We start from the raw sequence: 23,902 nt of genomic DNA on the forward strand, positions 1-23,902 counted from the left end.
TTTCATGGTAGTACAAAATTCACAAGCGGTCCCCAATCGCGTATATATATATTAGGTGAGATGACAACATTATAGTTTTGCAAATGGTGCAGGAAGGTGTCGACGTCTTCTTACATACAGCGCCTGGTATTCTTAAATCTTCACCCATCTAATGCTGACTAGACTCAACGTTGCTTAATTTCTCTGTGTCAACGTGATTATAGGATCTTTAGTCAATAAGAAAACAATGAAAATAATGATAAATCAGAAAAAAAGTTTTGTTGGACCGGATTTTTATTTTTTTTCTTCATAATTATTCACTATCCAGTAAGGAAGCTGCTTCAAGATTAAAAAAAAAAAATAGGTGTAACTTACTTGGAAAAAAGGAAAAACTCCTTCGAGGAAATAATAAAGGTTTCCATGCACAGAGGCTCTGGTGTCTTGCGCGTTTGCTAAGTCGCTATGAAGAATGGAGGAAAGAAAAAAGTTACACATTTAATAGATTGGATATGGGCGTTTTCAAACAATGTGTTAAAACAGACATTTCCCGCGTAAAGGTAAAAACGTACTCAATTAGCAGTCATTAGTTATTATTGAGTTATATATTGATCATCAGCTAATGTTTCAGACAAAGGTCAGGAAAAGTCTTAAATAATTAACCCTGCTGTCAGGCAGAAAAACACAGAGCGAGAGAGAGAGAGAGAGAGAGAGAGAGAGAGAGAGAGAGAGAGAGAGAGAGAGAGAGAGACGGGGTGGGAAACGTGTATAAAAATGGTTTAAAAATCCGGTAATAATCAAGCAATATGCTTAAAACTCTCTCTCCCTCCCCCTCTCTTCTCCCCCTTTTTTCTCTCTCTCTCACTCTCTCTCTGTCTCGTTCTCTCTCTCTCTTCTCTCCTTTGACTTTTCAGCTACGAAACTATCCTCTGGCTTAATAAAATCATTCTTTTTTTTTTTTTCCAAGAACGCGTTTTTTTTTTTATTTTGATAAAACAATAAATGCACGATAGTTAATGTAAGAAGTACGTAGCCGAGCTACGGAAAGTAGCTTAGGACCTAGGAGGAAGACAACACAAACGCACACATGCCGACACCGGACAGCAACGAAGGCATGAATGTAGAAGTTGATTAAAATAATCAAAGGACTAAATGATTACATGGGATCATTTTAAGGACACCCTTGTGTCTATGCAACGGTTCTGGCTGACCTAATATTCTGCAATTATTCTCCATTTCTCCCAAACACTAGCCCAGTTTCAAATCCTGTAATGAAATAAAAACTAAATAACCACTTCAAAAACAATGAAACTATACGTTTAATAATTTAATAGTTTTTTTATTGAACTTATTTCAAAAATACAATTAATTTCTTTAATATATACAAACTTTATTAATGTCTTTCGGAGTAAAATCAATATTTTCGACCTTTTTTTAGTGAGACATACATATGAGGCAAATGAAGATATCATTTTTACTTACCTTAATGGCGGTGGTGATTTGAGAAGGTCAGCTGCTCTGATCAGGTGACGATTGACGATCTCAGTTAGATTGTTTAAGTCATGAACAACATTGGAAATGAATTCCCAAACAGTCCTGAATAAGAAAACAGAAAAAAAATTATCATTCAAACTAGCAATCATATTCCCTTTCCAGTGGAGTAGCAAAAAGAAAGATTAGTCGCCCCGGAAGTAAAACATCTTTTGAAATCTAAATTATAGTAATTTCTCCTCTGTCTAAAATTTTGTATTTAAAAAAAAAAAAAAAAATATTATTCGAACGATAGAACATCATCAAAGGGAGCTAACTCATTTTCTGTATTAGGTAGCGTTACTCCCCCCCATCCTTTAACTCTGTTATGTGAGTTCTCGCGTGAAGACGGGAGAACGGCTCGAAACAGACGCTGGTAGGAACCTTTAAAGGAATGAATTCGAACCCGTGTAAATGAAACTGAACACACAAAATCAAATAATATCGAACTAAGACTGATAGATTTAATTTGTGTGTCTTTGTAAATAAATGACTCAACTGTGACTGATCCATATTTCTTTCACTATTTTCTGCCATCCATGTGCTTCACACATTTATCTGAAGACAAGGCATTTATAGTTATGATATGCCGACAACCGGATTCATAACAAATGTTAAATGCATTTTCATTTTATTCGCAATGTCTCCTTTTTTTGTGAGAAAGAGAAAGTAAGTAGGTAAAAAGTCCTCGTTCACAAGCTTCTGAAGAAAGATTATAATTATTTTTTTTTATGAGGTTTAAAAGAGCCTTACTTACTTGTCATGCTGTAAATCGGAGCTAATCATCTCGGCGCCATCTTCGCCGAGGCTGACGTAGACGCCGAACAGAAATTTGAGGAAAGGCGTTTTCACGTGGTTTTCGATTTCCCGGTTGTTTAGGATCCAGAGGAGCTCTTCCATTGGGAGAATGGTTTGGCATAAGGAGTCGATGAATTTATTTTCTCCCTGTAAACAAAAGACAAAGATAAGACAGCGATAAAGAGAGAGAGAGAGAGAGAGAGTGAGAGAGAGAGAGAGAGAGAGAGAGAGGGGGGAAATAATATGTGGGAAAAACATATAGAAACAATGTTAATAGAGAAAGAGTGGAAGAGGGAAGAGAGAAAGAGAAAAAGAGAAGGAGGGAGAGAGGAAAGGGGGGAAAAGAAAAAGATGTAGTTTTGAGAAAAATAGATGGAAACTGGATTAACAGAGAAATAAAGAGATAAGGATAGAGAAAGAGAACTGAATAATAGAGAAATAGAAAACTGGTAGAGAGGAATATATCGAACTGATGACTTTCTGTAGCTTGATTGCTATAAATATATTTTTAGAATTTACTCTCTTTATACATATAAAATAATGAAAACACCTTAAAAATCAACAAAATATAATTTAATATGATATACGAGGTGTCTTCAATAAGTTTCCAAACTTTTTCATATGGGCAGTTTTATTGATAGTACCCACATGAAACTCTAGTCCCTTTCAAAGTAATATTTTCCGGCTGCAATGCATATGTTGTACCGTTCAAACAACTTCTGTAAGGCTCCATGGAAGTCCTTTTGTGTGAGCGTGTCAATGACCCTCATCACAGCCTCCTTCATCTCCTCAATTGTCTCATAACGACAGCCTCTAGAGTTTTCCTTGGATTTAAGTAATAACCAAAAGTCGCAAGGAGCAAAATCTGAACTAAAGCGAGGGTGAGAAACTGTCTTGATGCCCGTCTTGGTCAAATAGTCTCTGACAAGGATGGAGCATCCTTGTGATGAACTTCGTGCAAATCTTCTGCATCTTCAGTTCTTCATGAATGATTGTGTGTAAACTTCCCACATTAACACCAAACTGTGAGATTATTGTCTCTTTAAACATATGAGGGTCCTTACTCATGAAATTCTTTTTTTTTTTTCAATCAACTCTAGTGTTTTGACTTCCTTACTCTTCCGAAACCTCTCGTCATCCCTCACAGACTCCCTGCCTTTTTTAAATCTCTTATGCCACTCAAAAGCTGATACTCGATACATGGAAAAAGGGTCCAAAAGCAGCCTGAAACAGAATTTTATTGTTTTCTAAAGTGTCCTCACGTCCAGATTGCATTTTTGAAATTCACCAGCTGTGACAACCAAGCTTTAGTAGGGTGTATTCCAATTCCTGCTGTCGCTATTTGTTTTAACTTGAAATCATAAAAATTGGTCAGTTGTCTCATAAGATGTATAATAATAAAATACTGCATTTTCAGGTTTCACGACAATTTTAAATGCCAGTACAAAACAAGTCTGGAAACTTATTGAAGGCATCTCGTAGGTTCGTCTTTTGCTTTATTTGATATGTTGATTTAAAATAAGTTTTTTTTTCTCTTTAACAGCTATTGAACAGATTGGTTATACCCATGATGGCAGATCTCTTAGATTTTAAAAAAGGGGAAAATTGTTGGTGCTCGTATGGTAAGCGCTAGTGTAACAGAGATTGCTTAAATGCTTGGTGTTTTTATGTGTTTTCTCAAAACTGATGACTGCCTTTGAAAGAGTAGAAAAAAAATTATCAGCAAAGCATAATTCTGTTCGAAATTTGAAGTTGTCTAAGAGAGACAGTCAAGCTCTAAATCGAATTCATTATATATATATATATATATATATATATATATATATATATATATATATATATATGGTAATTAGTAAAAACCTGAAGAAAGTGCTCAATACTATTGCAGAGCAAATATATATATGCATATATATACACATACACAAACACACACACGCACACACATATATACATATATGCATTAGTCAAGGTTGTGTTTTCTGCGATAGAAGCATTGACTGAATTGTAAAATACAATACGCATGAAATATGTTTCAAAGTCAAATTATGAAAATAAACAAATATTTATTTCCTTAAAATTAATATTTCGACGCTATACATCATCTCTTTTTTTTTCATTTTCCCCTTGCCATCATGGTTAATCGAAGAAAAATTAATTTTAAATAAGTAAATATTTGTTTATTTTCGTAATACTGCCTTCTAATTTGGCTTTCAAACGTATTTCATACGTATTTTATTTTAAAATTCAATCAACGCTTCTATCATGGAAAACAGAACACTGACTTTCATATCGTGTTCAGCAAACGCACTCTTCCAGCATTTCAAAATAACACCGCATACAATAACACACAGATCATTTACTAACTGCTTTTTTCTTCAATTTAACATAATTAATAACTAATACTCGTACAATTCGAGCGGGCATATTCGACAATCCAGTGTGTTCGAACGACGAAGTCGTGAACACTGCATAAACGCTACTTGACTGCCTTTTAGTTTATACTTATCAGACAGTGCCCGTCCTTAAGTATTCTTAAAGGGGCTTGAAAATTACAATTTAATTCTTCTTTTATACCTATAAACACTAATGTTTGATGCTTACGCAATCATCAGTGTAGGAGGTGGCAATTTCCTGCTGGTCGGGAGATTCGCACCCAGCTATGAATCCACCTTTGACTCCATTTGCTAAGTCTTTACCTCCAGGATAGTTAGATAGATTGTAGATATATTGACATATATATATATATATATATATATATATATATATATATATATATATATATATATATATGTGTGTGTGTGTGTGTATATATATATATATATATATATATATATATATATATATGTGTGTGTGTGTGTGTGTGTGTGTATGTGTTTAAAAGAAAGAGTTCTTGAGTCTTTTGGTAAAGTTTTTGCACGAGTTTTATTAAACCGATTGCAGGAGGAAATCTGCCCATTGATGGTGCCTGAAAGTCAGCGCGGCTTTAGACCAGGAAGAGGCTGTGTGGATATGATATTTTCCGCTTGCCAGGTACAAGAGAAATGTATTGAGTAACGAGTGCTCTTGGACCAGGTCTTTATGGACCTGACAAAAGCGTTCGGCACGGTTAATAGAGATGCTTTGTGAAGGGTGCTTGGTAAGCTTGGTTGTCCGCCGACATTTGTGCATATGTTTAGGGAATTGCATCGGGATATGGAAGCTACAGTTGCACTCAATGGTCAGATGAAATATCTATTGACAATGGTGTAAAATAAGGAGATTTTTCTGCTCCGCGTCTTTTTTCTATCTATTTTGCGGTTCTGTTGAACTATGTATTCTCAAGTTGTAGCATAGGTGTCTTATTACACTTCGGGACATCTAGAAATGATTTTAACCTTAGGAGATTCAATGCCAAATCAAGTGTTCCAAGATTCGTTCAGGGAATTCTTAATGCAGATGATGCAGACTTTCTCGCCGACACTGAGTATGACATGCAGGTGAATATGGATGAATTTTAGCGAGCCTGTGATGCATTCGGGCTCAAAATCAGCTTGAAGAAAACTAAGGTGATGTTCACACCTACCCCTGGAGAGGAGTACATTGAGCTAACCATATTGGTTAATGGTACTAGGCTTGAAGTGGTGGATGTTTTTGTCTTCCTTGGAAATGTATTATCCATGTATGGTTCCTTGGATGCCGAGATATACGCCCGCATTCAACAAACTTCTGTTGCATTTGGGAAACTGGAGAAGAGGGTGTGGAGTGATCGTGGACTAACCATAAAAACCAAGGTGGATGTGTATATGGCGTGCGTTGTCACAGTGCTTTTATATGCTGTAGAAATATGGACGACGCACCAGAGACACATTAAGGTTCTAGAACATTTCCATCTTAAGTGTCTGAGAAGAGTTTTGAATATCAAGACTAGAAAGCGCTACAAAGACATTCTGAGGGATACAGATATTGATACCGACACTTGGGAAGAAACTGCGATTGATCGTGGTGCTTTGCGGAAATTGGTAAAAAATGGCTATGGTTCTCTTCAGGTTAAGAGGATGGAGCATGCAAAGCTGAAAAAGAATTTTTGCCAGGCAACCATACAAATGTGAAAAGTGTAGTCGCGTTCTCCTTTCAAAGGTAGGGTATGTAAGCCACCTGAAGTCTCACAATAACACACCATCGTCATTCAATGTTCCACAGCGACCTCACAACAGTGTGTTTAATATGCGCTAAGGTATGCAGCTCTATATCTGAACTGAGGAGGCACCTGGTTGTACACAAAGACAATACTCCTCATCCGGATCCAATCAACCCCGCTATGACATTGAACTTGGTGTGTCATGTATGTTATTGCCCCTTTAAGTCACCTAGGGACACAGGAGATGATACTTGATACAGTGCATGGATCTTGAGACGGCAATCATCTGTGAAGATGCTGCAACCATCATATATATTTAAAAGAAAGATGTTAATACTTATCTACAAGAAAGATGTAAGAGAAGTAATCCATTGGCGTAAAACTTAGTTACTTCATTTTAATTAGCACATAATATGGCTGGAAAATCAATCTTCCCCGTCGCGTTCTGCGCCAATTTAGGATTAAACAGTGAATTTTTTTTCTTCTAAATTTTAGATGCTATTTATCTGAGGCAACGTCGATAAAAAAAAACTTTGTGAGTGTTTGTTTTTGTGTCCGGTACTTTTAGCTGGACATACACACATGCACATGCGGCACAATCACGTTGACACGCCGGTTTTTGGCAGATCACCAAAGTTAAACAACATTGAGCCTGGCCAGTACAAGGTGGGTGACCATTTTGGAAGGCAAGGCGCTGAATGTACTTTCTAGGAAGGTTGGGCATGGGGTCAACACCCTCACCCCTAAAAAAGAACTCCTCGCTACAAAAGCACCAACAAAGTTGTGGATGGCCTATGCCCCTCAGGGGCTCAAAGCTATGGATGGATGGGAAACACATGCAGACAGAGATAACTGGCGTTCATATAACAGAAGAGAAAGATCGCAATAACTGACCTCGGCGCACATGGCAAGTAAGTCAACCAGACACACTAAATATGTCAATTGACCTGGACCTCTTTGGTTGGTTAGAATACGCTCCCTGTAAAAAGATAAAGGAAAGTGGAAAACAGATAAATAACTTGCATCAATTCTGTTTAATGAATTTATTTATCTTTTTCATTTCAAACGTTTTTTTTTGTTGCTGAAAATGTTATTATCGTTAACTGTAAAATATTATTATCGTAACTGTTAAAATATTCTTATCGTTAACTGTTAAAATATTATTATCGTTAACTGTTAAAATATTATTATCATATAGCGAATCTACTTCATAGCCTAAAAAATAAACAATCAGACTTCTGCACGTTGCCATATTTTTTTTTACAAAGCAATCACCACTTATCAAGACCCGGAGGCCACTCGAGGATAAGGGTTAAAGAAGGTACAGTGGTCTAAAGGACAATATAATAATAATCATTAGAAGTGTAAATTTGGTAAATTGGATTACTTAAGAGGAACTGCTCATCAAGAACTTTTTTTAATACGCTAAGGTATGCAGCTCTATATTTGGACTGAGGAGGAATATGGTTGTACACAAAGACAATACTCCTCATTCGGATCCAATCAACCCCACTATGACATTGAACTTGGTGTGTCATGTATGTTATCGCCCCTTTAAGTCACCTAGGGACACAGGAGAGGATACTTAATACAGTACATGGATCTTGAGACGGCAATCATCTGTGGAGATGCTTCAACCATCATATATATTTAAAAGAAAGATGTTAATACTTATCTACAGTTTTACGTTGGACTTGAAAACGACCATATTGTAGTCAGCTGGAAAGCAGGTAAACGGAAGATGCGATAAGCATGTCTTTCTGACTTGTTCTATTATGTCTATCTCTACTATTATATAAAAGTCATTTTGTGTGTGAGTTACTTCCTCATAGGTTCCGAAACGGCTGAGACTATCTTTTGCAAATTTAACACAAAGGTAATTTATGTGTCTGGCAGTGTTCTTAGATATGTTTTGTACAGAATCTCATCCGATAAGTATCGAAAATCGAACAAAAATCTCGATCCTAATAATAGTCTTTCTTTCTTATAGATAAAAAGATTTTTTAACAGAGGAATATTTTAGTTACACCGGTCAAGAAAGATAATAAAATCTCAGCAAAGCATTACTTCTTAAAACAGATTTCTTGTCATCTGAGGATATAGCTCAGTGGTAGAGCATTCGATTACAGATCGAATGGTTCCCCTGTTCAAGCCCGGATGTACTTTAATTTTTTCTTAATAGTGAGTTCAAGTTAAGATAAATGAAGAGGTACCATTTAAAATCGCCGCAAATCATTTCTTTGTTTACATATTTTAAAAGTAAACATTAATCAGAAGTGACTTTTCCAGGGCATTCATCGTCAAGCCCAAACATCAGCTGACGTGATATTATAAACAAAAACAGACGGAATTTGATGAACAAAATAATCATTATTATTTTTTAATTATAATTTTTTTTTGTGAATTAGTCCACTGCGAAAATTATTCCTCGTAATATATAATAGTCAATAGAAAATTAGTTCTATACAATTTGCATTAAATTAAAATATCATGTTTAAGCGTATTTTATGAGTGGGCAACGTCGGGCGTTCAGCTAGTATATACATACATACACACATATATTGAAATTCTGAGTGAAATTATATAGAGGTATAATAAAATTTATTGTTTAACGAAAGGGTACAAATAATTATTAAATAATTATTCCTTAATCCATGAAATTTCAATGAATAGCTTATCTCATTGGAGGAAATGTAATTAGCAAAATAGTTGTGGGGAATTATAATTTTTTCTTATTACCACATGAATTGCAAAATTAAAATTGAAATGACGGTGTAAAAAGGATACTCCAAGTTCCTGTATCCTAAGTACTCCATCGTGGAGTATTCTTTTTACAAACCACATTTTGATCGCTTCGTTACATAACTATACAAGAATATCTCATCCAGTTTCAATACTTATATAAAACGTAAGGTCTTCGCACAATGAATAAATAATCTTAAAAATAATAAAATAAATACAAGGAATAAATAATCTTAAAGTGTCTTACTTCATTTCTTTTGGCTGATCGAGCACGTATGCGGCCTTTTTAAAGTTTTGCATCATATACTTCATCACAAGAGTTTGGTTTCGTTTCAGGGTCAGGTCGAGCCCATGGACCTTCACTAATACCTTGAGGAGATCAAGGAATTCGGGAGCCTTCTCCTGGTGTTCAGCGGCGAGCAGCACTATCTTTTGGATTTGCCTCGAGTAGACTTTCAAACAATTCACTTGATTGGCAATAAACACCTGCAAGAAAATATGCAAATGTTTATACCTAAAACAACGGACGAAAAATTTTATACAAAAAGACAATAAAATTATTTATTATATAAAGTTGTTTTCTGGAAATTTGAAAGTATTTAATATGTGTTAGAGTTGTATCATGTTTAAAAGATGAATTATCACTTTGAAGATGGATTATAATGATTTTAAAGAAAACTATGTTTTCCGTTTTACAACATACTTTTTTTACACAGTGGTCACCACTTATCAAGGCCCGGAAGCCACTCAGGGATAAGGGTTATTGCAAGTATAGTATGTTAGTGTGGAGATTTGATGAAGTGTTTACTTAAGGGGCGGTTCATTAGGAATTTGTTAACATTGGACTTGAAGACATCCAAGTTGTAGTCAGGTGGGAAGCAGGCAGACGGAACAGAGTTCCACAGGCGTGCACTTTTTTTTTTTTAGAAATATTTTTAATGTAATCGCTGGTTCCATCATTAAAATATATACGTATATTGACGACTCACATGGCAAGTTTTTGTCGCGTCAGTATTTAAACGTGAGGTTACGGAATAAAATGCGTACGTAGGCATCAAAATGGGAGGAAAAGGAAAGAAAAAATAAAAAGAAAAAAAAACACGTGGCAATTCGAAAGCTATTTCCGACAAGCACGCAATGCCCCCTTTCCTTAAACCTATTCGGAAGCGAGCCGGCCGACCTGTTGATCTTAGGAAAGATTTCCAACAACAAAAAAGCGCAAATATCTGAAAGTCAGAAATTTGGAAAAGCTAAAGAATCGCGAATTCCTATTGTAAACACGTTATCGCATTTTGCGTGTGAAACCGGACGAAGTTAATAATTTTTTTTTACTTTCACCTAAAAAATGTTCGCATCAAAATTTTGTTTTCTTTGCAAGTCTTTATATACAAATATAAAATGTAATAACAATGTCACATAAAGATGTATTTTAATCATTTTAAGAAGACTATATTTTCCGCTTTCTAACACAATAAATATTTTTATACTTCAATTAAAGACTTAAATTTTTTAATAATAATTACGCAACACATTTTAAAAATAAAGTAAACATTTAAAAATATTCCGGAAAAGTATATCATAAAGTATGATGCTAACGTATTAGAGCGGTATACAATTTTTCTTCTTAATTATTTAAAATTAACGCATTGAAGAAAATGTCTTAACTAATTATAATTGACTAGCGTGACATGTGGAAATTCCACAGCGGACTCTTTCATATGTAATATATTGATGTTGGCATTCTGTGGATATTCAGCGTAAATGGGGACGCCCCGATATTATTGTAGCTTTTTTTGTTAAACTGCAAAAGTGTTTATCTAAGCTAGCAGGGACGGCTGGCGTAGCCCGGTCATAAAATGTGCTTAATATGATATTTTAATTTATGCAGATTTCGTATATATTATTATAGAATAAGTTTTCTATCGATTTTTATATATTGTAAAGTTGCGATTTCAAAAATAAAAAAAATATATTCATATGACTTGTGTGCATCAGCTTGAACCAAAACCGAAACCAAAAATTATGAAGACACACACACACACACACACACACACACACACACACACACACACACACACACACACACACACACACACACACACACACACATATATATACATATATATATATATATAAATTGGGTTCCATAAACTATAATCGAAATCGAAACTTATGAAGAATTCTTAGTAAAATAATTTATAAAAAATATGACTTGAGTGCCATCAGCTATAATCGAAACCGAAACCGAAACCAAAACTTATAAAGAATTCTTGGTAAAATCATTTATTACAAGAAATAAACAACAGTCACTCGGCGTGACATACAAGATAACACACTCGCTATTGTATTAATATATAGATAATAATTAATGTGCACAAAACAAAAAACGCAAAGGAAGACAGGAGATTTGAGACAATTTTTTCCATTGTGTAGATTTTAGCGTCACAAATCCATCTTGTACTACTCTAATCCATTAACGCTAAATTAGACTTACAAGGTATTCAAGAGAAACTTGACACTTTTAAAAAATGAAAGAAAAGAGGGGGAGGTACATCTTTTAACGGGTCTATTGTCGATTATAGTTCACTTGAGGAAGCTGCCCTGAGCTGCCTTCACCATTTCCAGACGAGATCTGAACCTGGAGTATGCGGCCTTCATAGTGTCTAAAAGACGCCTAAGCATATGTTTCCTTTTAGCCATCGTCCCGTCCTTGGTATTGCAGGCGGTACAATTTGTGTATTTGTATTTGCCAACAACGTTCCACACATAATAGTCCATGGGATTGTAATCAGATGAGTAAAAAAAGGGCAGATGTTGGCGAAGTTCTCAAACAATTTTTTCGCGAACACTCTGTAAAATCATTTCAGCTGAAATATGAAATTTTATTCTAAATAGCCAATTTTGATTCGTTATTGTTGCACCATGTTATTGACATTATAGTAACGTACCTTCTTACAATATATGTAAGAAACATGTAGTCCCGTCTGCATAATTGCCAATATGGAAACATTTTTCGATTATGACCCCGCACCCAATCAAAATAAGCAAGAAAGATAATTTATATTTTAATTGGAGAATATAAAGAGTTGTTCCCCTTTCACCTATAATTTTATTTCTTTTTCTGGATAAGTTTTAAAAACTTGCAAACAAATAAAAATTAAATTGACATTATTTGAACCCGGAAAACGTCGAGTAAGTACAACTATTAGGTTGGCGCAAAAATAATGTCGTTTTTATATACGTAGTTTGAACGTCAAAAAACGACATTATTTTTGCACCAACTTAATAGTCATTAATATTTGAAGAAACTCAATTTTAAGGACATACAAAACTGTCAGAAGTAAATAGATATACTTATTAATAAGGAGAATCAGTATTATTATTTTCTCTATCAGATGATTTGGACAATCACTTGATTAACTGTGGAAAGTGAAATCTCGAGGTTTGCGGCGATCTGACACTGATTAATCCACCTTCATATCAACTTTTAATACGGATCTTCTAAAACTTATAACTAAAATCATGCTTTTCTTTAAGTCGGGTCATATTTAAATATATGATAAATATAGAGAGTAAGAAGAAGACACTGGGCTTACTTTCGGCAGCCTCATAACACCCCCTTTCCTTGTTTTCTCGTTTAGTCCTCACATTCCATGATAGATGTTTCTGACAAAAGGAGAAGAATTGCTGTTTCCTGGGTTGGAATATATCCGTATAACATTTGTTGTTGGTTGATTTTTAATCTTAAAATGGTATTTGATTTTAGATCCCTACATCAAAATGCCGGTAGCATTCACTCTAGCCAGTTTAAACCGGCTCCCTCCGAATGGGCGTTTCTACTGAATATAGATTCACAAGCGGTCTCCAGTCACATGTATATCCACGTTGGGGGAGATGACGATGTTATGTTTTTGCAGTTCTTGCAGAGAGGTGTCGACGTCCTCCTACATAGAGTGCCTGGTATTCCCAAATAATCACTCATCGAATACTGGCCAGGCTCAACATTGCTTAACTTCGGTGATCTCACGAGAACCGGTGTGTCAACGCAATTATGCCGTATATGAATAAAGAGCGATTTCTATAAAGGATATATTGATATACAGGATGAACCACGGGAAACAGATGTTTTTATAACGTTCCTTGCTCTCCTTGGGTTAGGGATAGAGAGTGAGGAAGGTACTCTTTAAACCTTCTTAAGATGACGTTCTGTTTGTTGTTATTTGTTTATCTTTTACGTTAAATTTTGTTTTAGTTATTGATTTTGAATTGCTTTTCTTTAAAACATCCGTTTCCCGTGACTCATTTTTGGCATGATGTTACTCACGTGATCTCATCCCTCCTTCTCGAATTGTACGAGACAAGTAGAATCATAAATTAATGCAAATGTAATTACAGGACGTAATATGAAATGCACTTACCTCTGTTAACGATAACGCCAACTCAGACTCAACGCCTTTCACATCAAGTAGAGTGTCGAGATTCTCAAAAATGATGCTTTGTACTTTGTTGTTTTCCCTGAGAAGCAATCGTAATAGAAACAGCGTCTTCTTCAAGATGGTCTTCTCGTCTTTATATTGATCCTGAAGTAACATGCGAAAAAGAGAAGCGATTTATAAACCTTTAAACAAAAGAACTTCGTCCTGATGTAAAACATCTACGTGTTTCATGTGTTTAATAATATTTATTGTCTAAAACAGGAACGAGTAAATGTATTAATTAATTACCATGTTGTTTTTTGTTATCGCGCGTAGTATGGGTTTATTCAATTCTTATTAGACTGTCGATTAGAACTGATTATTAAACAACACCGTTATCTGTTGCGCCACGAATTCATGTGAACAATTCTAGTATGAATTCTTGGAGCTTTAAACTTAATCTTGTTTAGATTTGTAATATTCTTATCATAGCTATATTTCCATCTCTTAGGAGGGTAGTTCCAAGCCTACTATTTTATTTTAACTCAAAATGTTGAAGAGCTATGAGAGTATGAGTGGTACCATTAGAACGAGCGATATTTTATACTTCAGAATGTTTTTTTTCCTATGTAGCCACCACCATCGTGAAGGCACTTTTGCCTGCGATGAATAATGGCTGTGCATGGGCGTACGGAGCGCGCTTTGTCATAAAAGGGCCCTTCCAAAAATAAAGCCTTCTATTTTTTTTTAAACTCAAGACGTTGAAGAGCTACGAAGACGGGGGTGTTACCATTAAAATAGGAAACCGTTTGTGCTTCAGAATTTATTTTTCTACATAGCTACCATCGTTGTCAATGCAGTTTTGACAGGAACTCAGTGACTCATCTCTGCTTCTGATGCACGCCCATGATGATAATTTCAGGACAGAATCGATAATCTGAAGAGATTATTGATTGAATTATTTATAAGATTATCGATTCTGTCCAAAAATGTCCTCATTAAATCATGTGATAAGTATGTTTTTAGAAAAAAAAATGTGGTTGAATCAAATACGACTTACCTGTAGTTTAGAATCTATTTCTTGAGACAAGATATCTAGCACGATAGTAAGAATACCTTAAAAAGATGGACAAAAAACATTAGTTCAGCATTAAAATAGCATTAAAATAGCATTAAAATATTATGAAACTCGAATATTATTTAATTGCAATACTTATTGAGATGAGTAATTTGTTTTAGTCATTCATTACGGACTATTATACTCATTTTCTAGTTGTTTTACAACGTTTCGGTTAACTATTCCCCCGGCCTTCGTCAGCTGGTTTTTATCTCGCTGCCTGACGAAGGCCGAAGGAATATTTGGTCGAAACGTTGTGAAACAACAACTAGAAGATGATGATAATAGTCCGCAATAAATAAATTCATAAAATAAATAAAAAATATCATTACAACAAATACAAATAAAAAAATATCATTATTTGAACTAGCAAAAATATACCGCGAATAGTATATCACTAACTTCAAAATGAAGAAGTTAATTCATGAGAGGATCAAAATATAAGCACAGATCATTTACTATATTACCCCCTCCACTTCAAAAAAAGGGCGGAGACGAGATAACGCCTGTGAAAACAATATTATTATGAACTAACATATACTACACTATTTCAACTGAGAGGAGGGTCTCATGAACACAAAACCTATACTAAACTTTTCAAAACCCCAAAGAAGGAGATAACACCTGGAAGGATGGTTTCATGATAACATAAGAGTTACTACACGATCTTCTGGCTTTAGCGATGAAAAATAATACAATAGCATAATTAATAGAAGTAGTGACATAGTTTCGGCTGGAGACAGATCGATACAAAATCTCTATTGGTAACAACGATAATGCCAGCCAGTTTAATTAGACCATCATCCCAGGAATTATTCTCTTCTTTGGAATCCTCTTCTGGAATGGTCTCCCAAGGCCGGTGTGGTGCAAAAGAACTATGACATACGAAAGTCAGATAGGCACGCAGAATTTTTAACACCAAGAAAGCATTATTTATTGTTAATCGAGTGACGGGTTTCTCAATTTTGCACCCGTTGTATTCGTAGCTAATCGCCTGAGGGGTTCCTTAACAGAAACTGATTATAAGGAATCATGGTCAATTTTGCATCCGTTGTAATCATAGCTAATCGCCTGAAGGGGTCCTCAACAGAAAATGATGATGAGGCTAATCATAGCCGATTTTGCACACGTTGTATTCGTAGCTAATCGCTTGAAGGGTTCCTCAACAGAAAATGATGATCTAATCATGGCCAATTTTGCACCCGTTCAATGTATCGTGTTTTCGTGTGAGCGAAACTCACACAATAAACAGACTTTGTCTTTACTTTTGCCACTGGCAGAAGCAGATAATACTTTTTTAATCGCCTCCTACCAAAACTAGGTCCATTTTCTGAAAGACGTGCACCTCTGTTCATGTATTTTAATTTGTTATTGAATATTCTTATAAAAGCATGATTTACGCATTCATTTGATTTTACGAATCAAGACAAACTGTGTGATTGGCACAATGGATCTCATATATTCTAGAAATTTACACCATGATACAAAAAAAGTAAACATTCCGAACTTGCACCTTGACTTCTTCAGCTATCATTATTAAAGCGAATTATGTTCAGTACTACAAATCGTTTACAACATGTGTTTCGACATTCGATTTTTTGATCGGTTCCGTTTTATTGCTTTTCATAATCAGGTACTTACAGGAGGGAGTGTATGGAGGTTGCTAACATCCATATTAAAACTGGTGCTATGAAACCAACACAATTCGAATTTGGCATTTCAGATTGTTACTCCACGCCAATATCTACTACACTACAGTTCTTCCCCTTAGCATTTTAAAAAGAAACACTAAATCAAGTCTAAAAAAATATTCGAATTTATAAATCGACGGTAATCTAAAAATATCACACAATAATCTCGATCAATTTGATAAATAGACTTTTGGGACATTTCTGGTGAGAACCAAGCTGTAGTATCTGTTCTATGCTCTTTCCGAAGTTGAGAAATCATTCTTGATTGGATATGCGAACCTTAAATAATATCCACTTCCTGTGTAATCATTTAAGGGAAGTAACTCTTCTCTCGCTTTTGATTATCGCGGATAAAGCATTGCATAGAATAAGATCAAATCGCAAGTTTTATCCCGGTAAGGTTTGATAATTTAGTTCCACAAAGTATTTTAGCCGTAGCTACGGGAGGACAGATATATTCATATTTTTTTCGACAGTATTAATGAAAGTGTCACAATAGCCTTGACCGAACTTGATCGCGGCATTTTTGAGTCCAAAGTCAGTGCAGGTAACAAATGACCTAACGCCATTTTTTTTTTTTTTTTTTTTTTTTTTTTACTTTAGTATAGATATATTTTTTCAAAAATTAAAAGTTTTAACAATATTAACGTCGCTTACCATGACTGATCATAATATTCTGATTCATGTGATGAGGTTCATCTGGCGTTTTTGGTAAATGGCAAAATCTGAAATCGTCAAAATACACATGAGAAATCTAAAAGAAAACAGGAATACAACCATGTGAATAAAACACTTCTACTAATCCAAAATAATAGGCCACACACACACACACACACACACACACACACACACACACACACACACACACACACACACACACACACACACATCTACATAACATAAACTATAAATAATTATTTTTATACATACAGACACTAGTGTTTCATGCTTTTGCAATCATTAGCGCAGGAAGTGACGATAGCCGCTGGTCGAAGGATTCGAACCCTTGCTACGGTTGCCACCTTTGACTACATACACTCTCTGTCTATCTGTCTGTCGATTCCATATATATATATATATATATATATATATATATATATATATATATATATATATGTCTGTCTATCTGTCTGTCGATTTCATATATATATATATATATATATATATATATATATATATATATATATATATATATATATATATATATGTCAGAGGGGCGAGTTCCGTTATATAAACTTTGATTTAATTTGAATAAAATAAAATACGCATCAGGTGCGCTTGAAAGCCAAATCACAACGCAATATTATGAAAATAAACAAACATTTTACTTGTTAAAAATTTATAATTTAAATATATTTCGGAGTCAAATTCCATTCTCAGTATTAGTGTTTGACTCCAAAATATATTTAAATTATAAATAAAATGTTTGTTTATTTTCATAATATTGCGTCGTGATTTGGCTTTCAAGCGCACCTACTGCGTATTTTATTTTATTCAAATTAAATCAACGCTTCTATAACGAAAATCACACCCCTGACGTTAATCCCGCGTAGCCAGCGCGCGCGTATCTTTACTAACTGACTTTTCTTTCTCGAACTGTACAGCATGTCAAGAAAGAACAAGAAAAAAGAAAGAAAGAAAAAGATGTACAAAATAGTGAGGAATGAGTTTGACTCCGAAATATATTTAAATTATAAATTTTAAAGAAGAAAAATATTAGTTTATTTCGTAATATTGTGGTGTGATTTGGCTTTCAAGCGCATCCAATGCGTATTTTTCTTTATATATATATATATATATATATATATATATATAGTAGTAAGTTAAAAAATATATGCCAATTAAGCTACACAGAAATTTCCGCGTTATATTACTGTGATTCTCTGTAGCTTAATTGCCATACACTCCATATATATATATATATATATATATATATATATATATATATATATATATATATATATATATATATATATATAGTGCAAGAATGTGATGGAAAACATAAAATAAAGGTCTCGATCGCGAATCTTAGAGCTAAATACAAATATGTATTTAAAAACTATGCATAACCCAAAGACGAACCAACGGTTTTATTGTATTCCGTTTTCCGCTTGTTTTTCCTCTTTCCTCATGACGCTGATGATTTGTATAGGTTTTTAGTCAACCACAGAAGGTTGTTCCTATACAATGAAACCGCTGGTTCGTCTTTGGAATATATATATATATATATATATATATATATATATATATATATATATATAAAATATTTCATATATCAACATAAATATAGTATACAGTATTTCATGTATCCACATAAAATGTTATAGGGAGATATATTTTATATATGCATTTTCAGTATTTACTTCAACAGTGCTCAATACGTGAATAGAGCTAGGTAATAAGCTATGAGATATAAGCTTAACCTGTGAAAGCAGTTGTATTACTTACTCGACCAACTCATCAAGAATTTCACACATGATCTCAACTTGTTGTTCGTTGAGTTTTGCTTTGGACATTCGTCGCAGAGTGGGAAGACTTCTTTGCACTTCACGATGCACACGAGCTGAATCGTTTGTCAACAAGACCTAAGATTAAAAACAAACCAATGAACGAACAAAGAACATTACAAATGTCTTTCTGCTTGAAAGCAATAGAGAAATCTTGTAGTTATAGGCTTAAAAAAAAATAAACTATAAAAAACGGCCTTTAATAACAAAACGATTCTACCTTTTTCGCAATTTTAATCTGTATGATATAATTGAGCATTTTTAATCACACTATTAGTCACTGATAGGCTCCAAAGCTACCGGACAAAACTGCACTGTCATGAAGGATCATTGACACGCTGAGTGTGTAACAACGGTACTACTACTACTACTACTACTACTACTACTACTACTACTACTACTACTACAGTATACACCAAAATTGAATTACATTTAGCATAAAGAGCTCACAACTTACAGGGTGTTTTATAGATTATACTCAACATACTACTACTACTACTACTACTACTACTACTAATAATAATAATTATAACGTATTCTTAGAGCTTCCAAATATATAGAATATAATTTTATAACATTTGGCATGAAAAAAAGAACACTACTATTACTACTGCTACTATTGTTTTATTGTTATTGTTGTTGTTGTTGTTGTTGTTCTTGTTTACTCACAAGGAGTTCGCACACAGGTCATCACTAGAGATTACTTACTAAAAACAACCGGTACTCCCTACCGCTTTTGGTAACCATTGCAAATGACTTTGCGTGATTGCAACAGTCACTTAGCATTGGTTTCTTACTGGCAACGAATGTTAGTCTTCTCTGAGATTTCTAGCAGTTTCAATTCCCTTAATTTCATGCGTTTGTTCTTCTATGTTTTTGTTTTATTGCAACTTCCATGGGTCTGGTTAGTGTTCAAGGTTATGTGTGTTAGCATTCAAAGATGTTCCTTAAGGTTTGAGTTGTATAGCTTTTGTATTTTAAATTCGTCAATCCTTTTTTTCCAATTGTTTTGGGAGGGGGGCGGCTCCTAATGTTACTATAACCTTTGATATTATATTATCTGTTTTTTGTTCCACAATACTTTCAGTTCTCTGGCAAGTTCTGTGTATTTGTTTCATTTTTCTGTATCTTTAATCTTTACCTTATGACTGCTGGGATGGCAAAATCAACTGTTAAGCTGTTTTTTTTCCTTATTGTAAACTATTATCTAGGTCGCTCTCCTTGACTGGATGGGTTTGTGTGCACCTCCAATTCACAAAAGATTCTAGTACTGTCACCGGTTTATATCTGTAACATTTGTGTCAGGGTTCTTTTATGGATCTCTTCACCTGTCATTCTTATGACTTTTATGTTTTTTTTTGTTTGGTTTCGATGATTTCGAGTTGTTCATTTTGATAGTGTCTCTTGTTGCGGTGATAAGTTTGTCTGTTTCTGTGTTCAATTTTTTTTCTTTTCGTGTTTTCCAGGTAGTCTGCTATATTTACCAATAATTCATCTTTACATGTACTGCATTGTTTCCTAGTTTTCTGCCTCAGTTCCTATTAGGTGTATATTTTTTTAATTTCTACTATATAATTTCGTTTTTAAGAGTTTTCTTGTTTTTTTTCATGTGTTCTTTTCCATGAATATGTCTGCTTCCAAAACTCACATTTTATACAAGTATCACCTTCGTCAAGAGTTATAATCTATTCAAACATAGACATTTCCATGTTCCCCGCTGTCTCCAGTTTTCCCCTTTTTATTTCTAGTAGTGCACACTTTTCCATTCCAAATTCCATTTGAATGTCATGGTTTAAGACTTTGGTTGTGTTTATTAGGTTTTCCAATTTCTTTTGGCTTTTAGCAAATAGCTTCAAGTCGTTCATATAAATGAGTTGGTTTATTTTTGTGTCTATAAATTGTGTCTGGCATTACATTTCCTGAGTATATAGTTGAGTGACATCATCGCTATGATAAACAGTAGTTGTGATAAAGAGTCTCCTTGGAAGATACCTATCTGTATTCTTATCTCAGTCAGGTGTAGTCTTCTATCTGTCAGTTCTAGTTACCCTGTTTTCATCACTTTCTTAATAATCTTGTCGGATATCTTGCACATTCTTAAGCATGTAATTATCCATGTTTGGGAGATTCTATCGAAGATTTTCTTATCGTCAATTTATGTTATCGACGTTTTCTTTTGTCTTCTAATTAACTCATTCAAGATCTTTTGATCTATTATGACAGGTCATGCTCCCCTCTTCCCGCTTTCTGGCATACTTTTTGTTTCCTGGGAAGTGACGAAAGTGGTATATCGATTTTCTTATTTCTATCGTTAAGATTTTCCACATTGTTCGTAGACGGATTATTAGTCTGTACAGAGTGGAACGATAAAGTTGTCGCCCTAAACAAAAAAACAAAAACACTACAGCTTTAATTAAAAAAAATATTAAAAAAAAAAATCAATTCTGGTAACTTGATTATGTAATAAGGCTGGCATCTTTCCAGTGTAGCTGCCTTCAGCCTCACTCACCGCCTCCATAAGGCCCCATAACTGGGAGCATGCCTTTTCTACAAGCGCTGGCGGGAGCTCGGCGAATACTCAGCGGATGGTGAGGATCAGGGTGGCTTTGGTGTTGTGGGAGGTCAGGTTAGTGATTTTTGTGTTTGACGTATGACCAAACGAAGTAGTCCGGCGGGTTCATGTCGGGGGAGGAGAGAGGCCGGTGAGAGAAGGGTACAAAGTCGTAGCACTCCTTCTGAAGCCAAGCCTAGGTCTCTTTTTGGATTTGTGGGTTGGTGCCGAGTCCTGCTGCTACACCCAGGGCCTGCCACCGGCCATCTCATTGCACCAGGGGATCATCACACTCTTCAGCACATCTAAGTACACTTTGGTGTTGACTTTCAAGCCGACTTCGAAGATGTGAAATGACATGATGTGGCCCTCATATGAAACCATACCAAAAGCCGGAAACTTTGTTTTCATCATCCTGGGCACGTCCCAGTTATTTGTGGCAATCCAGCGATGCATTTTGAGGGTTCTGGCAATGCCCCTGTTGTCATAACTTGGGTCGGTAGAGAGCATGAGTTGTACAGCGGCGCATCTCCGATCTCGATCGTTGAACATTGTGTCGCTTTCAGACATGACAGAAGGCTCCTATCGCTCTTTGGATTTGTACACACCTGCTTAACTAGTAGATGGTCTGCAACAAAAAAAAAGAAAAAAAAAAAGAAAACCGGTTTTCATCAAGCGGAAATGGAATCATGCCTTTTTTATGGCGACAATTTTATCGTTCTACCCTGTAGTTACTTGGAATCGTTACCTTTTTTGTTGCCTTTTTGTATTAATGTAGTTTTTCCTTTGGCCATTCCTTTTGGTGCGTCTATGTTGTGTATAGGTTCGTTAATTTTTAAACCAGTATATATGTATTCCATCGTTGCTTGATATTTTCAAGTTTGTAATTTTTTAATTACTATTTCTATTCATATTTCAATTTCTTGAATTTATTTCATGTTTGAGATTTTTGTTGTAGTCGTGACTTTCTCCATTCACCAGGACCCGGTTGTTCTATTTTTGTTCTTACTCTGTTTTTCATTGTTTTGTTTCTATTGTAGCAATCTTCCCCCCTTTTGTTTTACTTCTTTATGTTTCTTATTTAATCTTTCCCGGTGAGTCAGGTTTGACCTCTTCCACCGTTTCCTATCCTCTTTCATCATATTTAAATTTTAGCTTCTTTTTACAATTTGGTGATCTGGGTTTCCAGCCTACTTTCCCAATCAGGCTTTGTCGGTCTTTGGTTTTAGCCAGATTTTGTTTTTATTTTTTATTTCATACTTAGTGATTTTGCCTTATTATTATTTTTGTTGTTATTATTATTATTATTATTATTATTATTATTATTATTATTATTATTATTATTATTATTATTAAAAAACGTTTATGCTCCGATTCTATTAGCTATATTTGTACAAAATGATGCGTAGCAAAAATATTAGGTAAATAGGAACTCTTACCTGTGATTTTAAGGCAAATTTGAACATGTCACTTTGCGATGAATACATTTTGTTCATGATATCCAAAGATTTGATGACCATTTTGTCGTATTTGTAGTTGGCCAAATCCTAGTAAAAGAAACGAAGAGAATATCGATGAGTGAAAATCACATTAAAATGATGATGGCGTTTGCTGAAACGAAGCGAAACAACACATTCTACAAATAGGATGATAGAAAAAAAGAAAGAGACGGGCAGAAAAACGCACAAGGAGAGAGATAAAGAAAGAGATAAGAAAGAGATAGATAGATAGATAGATAGAGAGAGAGAGAGAGAGAGAGAGAGAGAGAGAGAGAAAGAGAGAGAGAAACTAGGAGAACATTTTACAGTTGTTTTAACGTTAAATTATTTGTAGAATTCATATATTTACAAATAAATTCAAATATTATAATCTCCATCTATAACATAAATCTCACCTGTCTGTTTAAATGTATGTATGTTTGTATGTATGTATGTCTCGCAAAAACTTTCGACAGAGGCGACGGATCCTGACAAGATCGGTATCATTTAAAAGCTGAACGTCTGGGAGGACAAATATCGAAAAATTGGCCAAAACATTAATTCCTTCAATGTATAACGCTATTTTCGAAGTTTGGCGTCTTAAAATCTATTTTAACTGGCCAAAACCCCATAAAAGAACAGTCCATAAAAAATCCAATCATTTGAGGCCACTAGGGCCGTTTCAGAAAAGATATGGAGAAAGACATATACACACAGACTCCTTCAGTCTTTGACAGACTATCGATACCCACGTAAGGGTGCCTGCGCGTAAAATTTGTTTTGTGGCAGGAGTTGCGCAATCTCCAACTGAGTCGACATTGTTAAGTACTAGTGGCAAGTGAAGTGTATGTACAGGACGACTGGAAACAAATGCTGAAATAAGCGGAGAGCACATACAGCGCCTAGAATTCCCAAATGGTCACCCATCTGGTACTAACCAGGCTCAACGTTGCTTAACTTCGGTGATTTGACGGGAACCG

At 34.7% G+C, this 23,902-nt stretch overlaps 1 protein-coding gene across 3 annotated transcripts in view; it reads right to left on the bottom strand.

Annotated features, from left to right (window-relative positions):
* LOC145278009 (inositol 1,4,5-trisphosphate-gated calcium channel ITPR3-like) overlaps positions 1-23,902 on the bottom strand; it is a 704,464-nt gene that overhangs the window by 191,649 nt on the left and 488,913 nt on the right. For all 3 annotated transcript variants that reach the window (XM_080130185.1, XM_080130184.1, XM_080130186.1), the window contains 10 exons: positions 22,884-22,991; positions 18,835-18,971; positions 17,044-17,111; positions 14,639-14,694; positions 13,582-13,743; positions 9,411-9,649; positions 7,316-7,400; positions 2,264-2,451; positions 1,459-1,572; positions 355-439 (listed from right to left, as the gene is read on the bottom strand). In XM_080130185.1, the coding sequence (XP_079986311.1) occupies positions 355-439; positions 1,459-1,572; positions 2,264-2,451; positions 7,316-7,400; positions 9,411-9,649; positions 13,582-13,743; positions 14,639-14,694; positions 17,044-17,111; positions 18,835-18,971; positions 22,884-22,991 (1,242 nt within the window). The remainder of the gene's footprint in view (positions 1-354; positions 440-1,458; positions 1,573-2,263; positions 2,452-7,315; positions 7,401-9,410; positions 9,650-13,581; positions 13,744-14,638; positions 14,695-17,043; positions 17,112-18,834; positions 18,972-22,883; positions 22,992-23,902) is intronic.

Source organism: Euprymna scolopes, chromosome 6 (assembly GCF_053919585.1).
Source record: "Euprymna scolopes isolate OS-2025 chromosome 6, ASM5391958v1, whole genome shotgun sequence".
In the NCBI taxonomy this organism is placed as follows: domain Eukaryota; kingdom Metazoa; phylum Mollusca; class Cephalopoda; order Sepiida; family Sepiolidae; genus Euprymna; species Euprymna scolopes.